Below are 8,997 nucleotides of genomic sequence, written 5' to 3'. Positions count from 1 at the left end.
GGAGGCACTAGGCTCGTCTGGAACGGCTCTTTCTGGCAGTGACATTTTGATTTGAAACCCAAAGTAAATCCATACGTGGCATCATGGTTATTAAAATAATGAAATATTACTAGCCAAAGGTAACTGCAATTCAATCAATGTTATATTTTCACACACAGAAATTTAGAAAAATCAAGAGTATGATAATAAAAACCATAAAATTAAACAGAAGAAAATCAATTTCTACAAGAAATCATATATATGTACAGTGAGATTTAAAGGGAAAAATAAGCTACTTGAATCATAAATTTAATTTTATTTTAAATAACTTTAGCTAACCTCAGCTGTTAATACAATAAAAGCAGAAAGAACAGGCTGCCTTTTTTTTCTTCCAGATTTAAATCAGAGAATTTTATCTACAATAATTGACATAACTCACTTCTTGTCCTTCACCCATCTCATCAAAAATTATTGCATTTTCCCCCAAAATTGTATTTTTTTTTGGATTCCTCTGTGAATATACTCATTTCGTCCTCATTCCTGGAGGCATCTTGGTTTAAATCCATCTTTTAAAAAAAGGAGAAGGGGTACATATGTGGAGGCAAAATATTCTCTCGAAGCATCAGATACAGAGTTGCTAGAAGAAGCTGATTGTACACACAAGCTGCCTGGTTGGGAAGGGGAGGGTTGTTGATTCAGAGACGTGTGACAGCCTTTGGTGGATGGACACAGGCCAGACCCCACCGGGCCCTTCTTCCCTGGCAGGGTCAGGACTGAGCCAGCTGAACTGGAGCTGCCATCTTCCCCTTAGAACTCGTCCTTCTGGTTCTCCTCCAAAAGTCTTCATCCAGATAAGAAGCCAATGACTGATTACAAAAATAAGAATAATTAAATTTGGCTCAAGAGAGAGATTGTCCAACTGTTCTGCCTTGTTATTTTATCAATATCCAAGGCCTTTACAAAGAAAGAAACAAAAACATCTCTCAATCTCCCAACAAAAGTGAACTTTTTCTTTTTTTTTTCTTTTTTTTTTTTTTTGCTCCAAATGCTAGGACCTGAAGAATGGCTGCAGATTGAGATATCAAAAATCTCAGAAAAATATATAATATATTTGTATATCTCTGTAGGTCTATTATTTAAATTTCACATTCCTTTAAAAGTGGTTATTCAGTCAGTAGCTGCTGAAGGAGGCTCTTCTGCTGGGCCTGGGGGGTCTGTGGTCCTGCCGTGGGTTTTTGAGTTCCCAGTGGACCAGGCTGGTTCAGGTAAGGGTCCCCGCCTACCAGATTCACTGTACACTGGACGTCAGCAAACACCTGAACCTGTTGCACCTGCTGGAACACAAATAAAAGATGTGTTTAGACAGAAGGGTCTGCCCCCCCGGCTTATGAGTGGGTACTACTTGAAGTGGAAACTCACTAGAGCATTCCTCTAGTCTGTAGTCACCACAGAGAAGAACTCTTCTGTCTTCTTGTCCTACAAAAAGAAAATCGCTGCACTCATTTTGCTCAGGGTTCTGGAAAGTTCACACTTTAAAAATAAAATCAAAATTGGAATGGTCAAGCCTCCTACAGGGTTGCCATCAATACTGAAAATGAGCATCATTGCTAATATTGCCAAGATTGGGAAAAGCCCAGTTTCAGTCTGGGTATCCAGTGGTGGGTTTAAAAAATAGGTATATTATTTGGAAAACTGGTTATAAAAGCATTCTATGGATGACTTTAGGAGGGTAAAAAAAATCTTTATGATGTTAGAAAATTAAGGGCTTTAACCCAGTATTAGCAAAATAAAAACCACCACAACTCAGTAACAGGACATGAGTATTATTAAAATTAATGTCCAGAGGATTTGTGTAGTATCTAATATACCTTTACATAGCTTCTTTACATATTACCTTTAGAATTACAGCAAAATATTAGTAGAACAATTTTATACTTAACTTATTTTTCCTGACAGACAGTCCATCCAAACGCATGAGCTGAAAATAACACTAAACTACTAGCTGAGAACAGTGTGAATTTTCCCTTTAACTATCAGGTTGGCCAAAAAGTTCATTCCAGTTTTTCCATAAGAGCTTAATACTTTCAGTAATAATGCACGTATTCCTTTGAAAAGTCTAAGGTTACATAGTTTTAACATTTTCTATCAGGAAAACAAAGCCAGAGTTAGTCTTTACCAACCAGCCTTATTATTAGAAAGTCATTTGTAGAACTGATGAGGCCAGTACCACACTTGTGAATGTTCCAGACCAACAGTGGAGATGCCTCCTAAGGCACCCAATGCATCTGTCTGTCTCCGCAGTTGGCAAACTTGTGCGTGTTTAACAGGTTCAGGAAGTATTTTAGATTAGTGATAGATTTTTTGGGGGTGTCTTTCACCACTAAATTCATGCCAATCATACTCAGCATTTCTGAAAACTTTTCTATCCTAATTGAATAAAAGCTGCTTTCCATCAACCTTAACAGGCCAACTGTCCAATCTCGCGACTATCCAATTTCTTCATCAGTCCAATGCCTGATGTTTTCTCCTCACGATTCACTTGATTCACTTTCACCTCTACTCCACTCTCTGGGATAACGCTGATGGTTCCTGGGCCGAGTGTTTTTGTGTCTGATGAATTAAATCTCTATGTACATTAGTGTCATTTCTCTCCTTGTCCTCCTCTCTCCCCATTTCCCAAACTTTGCTTCTTGTTCCCATAGGCTCCCATTTGGCTTTCTTCTTTTTTGGGGCTCTTCCGTGTGTACCTAACATACACCAGCTCTCTGTCTGAGTCTGTTCTGTAGCTGCCTCTGTGCCCTCCACCCACCTTTGTTCTCTGTAATTTCTCATTCCTACTCTTTTCCCTCTAGAGCTCCAACCTTGGCCTTCATCTCTCTCTGTGTTAACAATTCCCCTGTGTTCCTGTTCTCTCATTTTCTCCATCCCAGCTTTGTGAATGCAGAGAGCCTTGAATCCTCCCCTAGTCCTTCTCTCCTTTTTCTTTCTTTTCTCCTTTTCTGTACAACTATCTTTATACTTCTATCTAACTCACTCCCCAGCTTTCGTCTGGCAAGTGCAAAAACATTAGAGCAAATAGAGATTTCATGATGAGCCACTACAGAAAGATTTTGCTACTGAGACTTAACATAAACACAAACTACAGTGCATTTAGGCAATGGCTGATTTAAAAAAAAATAACACAGAATTTTGTTTATATGTTTCAACACATGAAATACATAAGGTGTTTGTGCCTCTAAACTCAAAAAAATTGTTGATAAATGCATGATAAAACAAACGTGAGAAAATTCTGCTCCTTTAAAAAGAATGCTATATTAAAAAAGATCACCTATTTAGAACTTTTAAAAATTGAAAAGATTAAACCAAACTCCCAAAAGTACATATTTCAGCCTTTTTGAATTATTGCTTAATCATGGTGCCTCAGACCAGATCTCAAAGGACTTCTGATACTGCCCTACCTTCACAGACAGGCAAAGCAATACGAAAACAAAGCTTATGATTTGCCAGGTGAGAGAGGTAATGTGAGAGCTGAGTCCCAGCCTCTGTAAGATCTTCTGATGCAGTTTCTACTTCAATTCAAATACTGTCCCAGGACTTAGGAATTTTGAAACTCAGTTGTTTTAAGTAATTTGTTGAGTTACCCCAGTATATGTCTTTGTAAGTATGAGACTTTTAAAAAACTTCTAGTGAATGAAGACCTCAATTCCCCCAGCACAAAAGCCTCTCTTTACATAGCACACAGGACTCAGATTCCACTGAGGCTCCAACTATGAACACAGTTCCCTAACTGGTTTTCCTCTTTCAGAGCTGGTTGCCCAGTGCTCTTCCTCTTCCCCGTCTCCCCCTTAAGATGAAGCCTAAACTAGGTCTTTCATCACTGTTCCCCTTCAGGAATGATGCTCCACTCGCAGGACTGAATTTGAATCCCTTAGAGTTTAGCATTCAAGGCCCTTGGAAATTTGCCCCAACCTACTTTCCCACTTTTAGTTCCGATGAATTCTTATTACAAACCCTTTATTCTCATTGGGTGGGTTCCCAGGACTATGCTGATATTACTGTTTCCCTGTCTCTGTGCCCTCTAACTTCCAATCCCCTGGACTTTCAAGCTCACCTCCTTCCCCAGCCTCCAAAACCCAGAATACCTTTCTACTCACTTGCCCTGCTAACTGTCCTTCAAGGCCCAGTTCAGTCCCATCTCCCATATAAATACTCTTCTGACCATCGCCACAATGTCTCCTTTCTTTGCATGTTTATGGGTCTTGTTACTTGTAATCAATTTGCATTTGCCTTTTTTGGTTATGTAACAATTCATGTGCATATGTCTGTATGTTTTATCAAGCCCTAAGTGGTATGGCAGAAAGAGCATGAACTTTGGTGTTGGAAAGACCTGGGTTTGAACCTCAGTTCTGCCACTTTCTTTTCTGTGAATTACATAGTCAAATCTCCTCAGGTTCTGTTTCTTCATCTATGTGAGAAAAAAGGGAAACTGACTCCTTCATAGAGTTATAGTGATGCTTACATGAGGAGAAGCACACAGTGCCTAACACAATGCCTGGCAAATCATAAGCTTTCTTTCCTCACGTCTTACCACAGTTCACCTAAAGAGCAAACATGTCTCATGTTTCTTTGTTCATGTTTCCTCCACCTTCGCATAAGGCCTATATACTTTTTTAAAATCTTAATTTATGTTAATATAGGAACGTGGCCACCCCTGTTATTTGTATTGTTCTGAAACAAACTTCTAAAAAGAGGCAGAGTACACAACATGCATTCCGTTTTGTCTGAATTTATTGAGCTCTCTTGAGGTATTTTGATTACACACAAGTTTTAGCACTGTGTTTACTTACAAATAGCAATTAGTGGTCACCATTTGTGATCCCTTATCCTGACATTTAATATTGATTAAACATTCTGAAAGCGCAACTCATTTAACCCTCTCATAATCCTATGAGCAGGTTAGTTCTGCTGGTTACACAGCAACTCAGGAAAGTCCCCTAACACGCCCAGGATGACATGGCTAAGAGCAGAGCCAGGACTCACACCCAGCTCTGACTCTCCAGGTCATGCTCTCAACCATGATGCTATACAAAGTTTCCTGTGTATCTAGATAAAATTTGACAGCTCTGGGCTTAGGATTGTCTTACTGACCTGGGTTCCATCTGCTTCTGTTTTGAGAAGGTCAGTGGATGAGAGCTGGTTGCAGTAGAGGCCTGTGTGTCTCAGTGCTGGATCATTTATCTATTAAAGGAAGTATAAGACCAAATTACAAGCTAGTTGTTTAAGCTGAAGACCAAATTCCTCAATGAGGAACAATCTCACTGACAGAAAAGTAATGGGAAGAGAGCAGGAATAACAAGCTTAGCAATTTACTATGCTGTCAGAAGCCAGGACAGTAGTTCCCTTCGTAGGAGCAGAGAGAGACGTAAGAGAGTGTGTAAGGGGAGAACTTCTGGGGTGCTGCTGGTAATGTGCTGTTTCTTGATCTAGGTGACAGTTATGAAGGTGTGTTCAGTGTATGAAAATTCTTCTAGTTGTATACTCTTCTTTATATTCTTATATATGGTAACTTTAATAAGTTAATTCAACACTCACAGAAGTTAATTAGCAAAACACTTCTACTGCCAGGCAAGATTCAGTAACAGGGATCAGATTTATCCTCTGCCTGAACCAAAATGTATGAAACGGACACATTCAAGACCGTGGACAAAGGCAATGAAGGAAAGTTGTTCCTAAGGACTGGGAAACAATTGAGGTGAGTCCTACCATGACCCCCGCCTACTGCCTAAAGAGAATTTGAGGACAGTATGAGGACAAGGAACCAGACAATGCTGGGCAGTCTCACTGAGATGAAAGGATATGGCTAGAATTCATAGAGCAGAATATCAGATGAGAGAGTACACAGAGAGGAAACCCCAAAATCTGCAGAGAGTCCCTGCAAGTCTGCAGCTTAGTACTGATCAGTTGATTAATGGATCCACTAACAATTAATGGATCTTAAGGAACTACCCAAAGCAGAGGAAAGATTCATCTGAAAAGATGTACATGGAATAATTCTCAAAGATCACACAGAGTTGGGAATAGGTCCTGATCCCACCAGCCAGAGTGAAAAACATCATAATTCAGGTAGTATCAGGTAATGTACTAGAATGGTTTTGCTGCAGTGGTAGGGTAAAATTAGCCCTATACTAAATATTGTTCTAGTTCTACTAAACAGAAAAGCAAGACCTGAAAAAAATTCAAACTGTTTATTTCCAGGTAATTTAACCATTTCCCAAAACAAACCTCAATATTTATAGGAACATAAACAAGGTAAAATTTGCATGTCTGGCATCCAATAAAAAATTACTAGGTGTGCAAAGTAGCAGACTCTGACATAATCATACCAATGTTTTCTTAGGTTAGTCTTCCAAGACAATAGAAATAAAAGCAAAAATAAACAAACAGGAGTTAATCAAATTATAAGTTTTTGTACAGTAAAGGAAACTATAAACAAAATTAAAAGACAACCTAGGGACTGGAAGAAAAATGTCTGCAAATGATGTAACTGACAAAGGCTTAATTTCCAAAATATACAAACAGCTTATACAAGTCAATAACAAAAAGCAAACTGACAAAAAAAAAAATGGGCAGAAGACTTAAACAGACATTTCTCCAAAGAAGACATACAGATGGCCAACAGTTACATGAAAAGATGTTCATCGATGCTGATGATTAGAAAAATGCAAATCAAAACTACAATGAGGGGACTTCCCTGGCTGTCCAGTGGTTAAGACTCTGTTCTTCCACTGCAGAGGGCACAAGTTTGATCCCTGGTCAGGGAAGCAATGTTCCACAGGTCACAAGGTGCAGCCCCCCAAAAACCCCCCAAAAAACAAACAAACAAAAAAAACAACTACAATGAAGTACCACCTCACACTAGTCAGAATGGCCATCATTAGGAAGTCTACAAATAAGAAATGCTGAAGAGGGTGTGCACAGAAAAGAGAACCCTCTTGCACTGTTGGTGGGAACACAAATTGGTAGAGAATAGATTTGTGCTTGCTAAGGGGGTGAGGGGGTAGGGGAGAGAAGGACTGGGAGTTTGGGATTAGCAGATACAAATTATTATACATAGGATGGATAAACAAGGTCTTACTGTATAGCACAGGAAATTATATTAAATAAACTGTGATAAACCATAATGGAAAAAAAAAAAGAAAGTAGCAAGAAAATGATCCACAATTTAGCGAAAAAAATCAGTCAGCTGAAACCAACTCCCAAATAATGCAGATGCTAGAAGTGACAAGCAAGACTATTAACAGTTATAATAACCATATTCCATATATTCAAGAAAACAGCAGAAAGACTGAACATGTTAGAGATATGGAAGATATAAAAGGGGTTCTAAGTGCCGAAGAATTGATGCTTTTGAACTGTGGTGTTGGAGAAGACTCTTGAGAGTCCCTTGGACTGCAAGGAGATCCAACCAGTCCATTCTGAAGGAGATCAGCCCTGGGATTTCTTCGGAAGGAATGATGCTAAAGCTGAAACTCCAGTACTTTGGCCACCTCATGCGAAGAGTTGACTCATTGGAAAAGACTCTGATGCTGGGAGGGATTGGGGGCAAGAGGAGAAGGGGACGACAGAGGATGAGATGGCTGGATGGCATCACTGACTCGATGGACGTGAGTCTCAGTGAACTCCTCGAGTTGGTGTTGGACAGGGAGGCCTGGCGTGCTGCGATTCATGGGGTCACAAAGAGTCGGACACGACTGAGCGACTGATCTGATCTGATCTGACCTGAAGTGAACTTCTAGAGATGAAAACAGCAACATCTGAGATAAAAAATACACTAGATAAAACTGACAGACCAGCTATTGCAAAAGAAAAAAATAGTGAATCTAACATTATAGCAATACAAATTACCCAAAATGAAACACATAGGAAAAAAATGACTGGTCTCATATTCCCTTAAAATCTCCAAATCCAGAGAATCAGTGAGCTGTGGTGTAACTTCAGATGGCCTACAATATGTGTAATTAGTCTCTGAAGGAGAGGAGGGGGCTGGTGACAGAAAAAAAATAGCTGAAGAAATAATGGCCAATACTTTTCCAGATTTGATGAAAAGTATATACCTGTGAATCAAGAAGATTACCGAACCCCAACCCAAGCATAGAACTATGAATAAAATCACACTAAGGCATATCATAATCAAATTATCTAAAACCAGTGATAAAGAGAGTAACTCTTAGAAGTAGCTAGAGAGGGAAAAACATCAATCATGTCCAAAGGAACAAAAATAAAAGTGATAGCAGATACCTCATCAGAAATACAGTGGAGCAACTTTATAAAGTATTGAAAACTACCAACCCAGAATTCAGGGAAAAGAATTTTCAAAGATGAAGGTGAAACAACATCTTTTCAGACACATGAAAACTGAAATAATTCACCATCAGCAGACCTGTACTATAAAAAATGTTAAATGAAGATCTTCTGGTGGAAGGAAAATGATACCAGATGGAAATTTGGATCTACAGCAAGGAATGAAGAACACTGGAAATAACTACATGAGGAAATATAAAAATTACCTACTTAAACCTTAAAAAATATAATTGTTTAAAAGTTTTTCAGTAAAAATGTACTAACAACATATTGTAGGGTATATAACATATATATGGTAATGTTCTGACATGACAGATATGATATGTATGACAACAATAACATAGGAAGGGAGAAATGGAAATAAACTGTTGTGAGATTTTTGTATTTGTACGAGGTGATACAATTGCATTTGAAGGCAGATGGTGACAAAGATGTATACTATAAACCCTAAAGCAACCACTAAAACAACAGGAATTATTTATAGCTAATAAAGCAACAAAGGCATTACACTAAAAAGACAAGAGGGGAGAAAGAAAATAAGATGAGAGATTTAAATCTTCAATATCAACATCAATAATCACATTAAATATAAATGATCTAGCTACTCTAGGTAAAAGGCAGAGATTGTCAAACTGACTAAAAAAGCAAGATGCAACT

At 38.5% G+C, this 8,997-nt stretch overlaps 1 protein-coding gene across 1 annotated transcript in view; it reads right to left on the bottom strand.

Annotated features, from left to right (window-relative positions):
* Positions 1-272: 272 nt before the first annotated feature.
* Positions 273-8,997, bottom strand: part of NCOA1 (nuclear receptor coactivator 1) — a 218,178-nt gene continuing 209,453 nt past the window's right edge. The window contains exons 22-23 of the mRNA XM_010840686.1: positions 5,128-5,217; positions 273-1,310 (exon numbers count right to left, since the gene is read on the bottom strand). Coding sequence (XP_010838988.1) covers positions 1,143-1,310; positions 5,128-5,217 — 258 coding nt within the window. The 3' untranslated portion in view covers positions 273-1,142. The remainder of the gene's footprint in view (positions 1,311-5,127; positions 5,218-8,997) is intronic.

This window comes from Bison bison, unplaced genomic scaffold (assembly GCF_000754665.1).
Source record: "Bison bison bison isolate TAMUID 2011002044 unplaced genomic scaffold, Bison_UMD1.0 scf7180017864145, whole genome shotgun sequence".
Taxonomy (NCBI): domain Eukaryota; kingdom Metazoa; phylum Chordata; class Mammalia; order Artiodactyla; family Bovidae; genus Bison; species Bison bison.
This window is presented reverse-complemented; position numbering and strand designations above follow the sequence as displayed.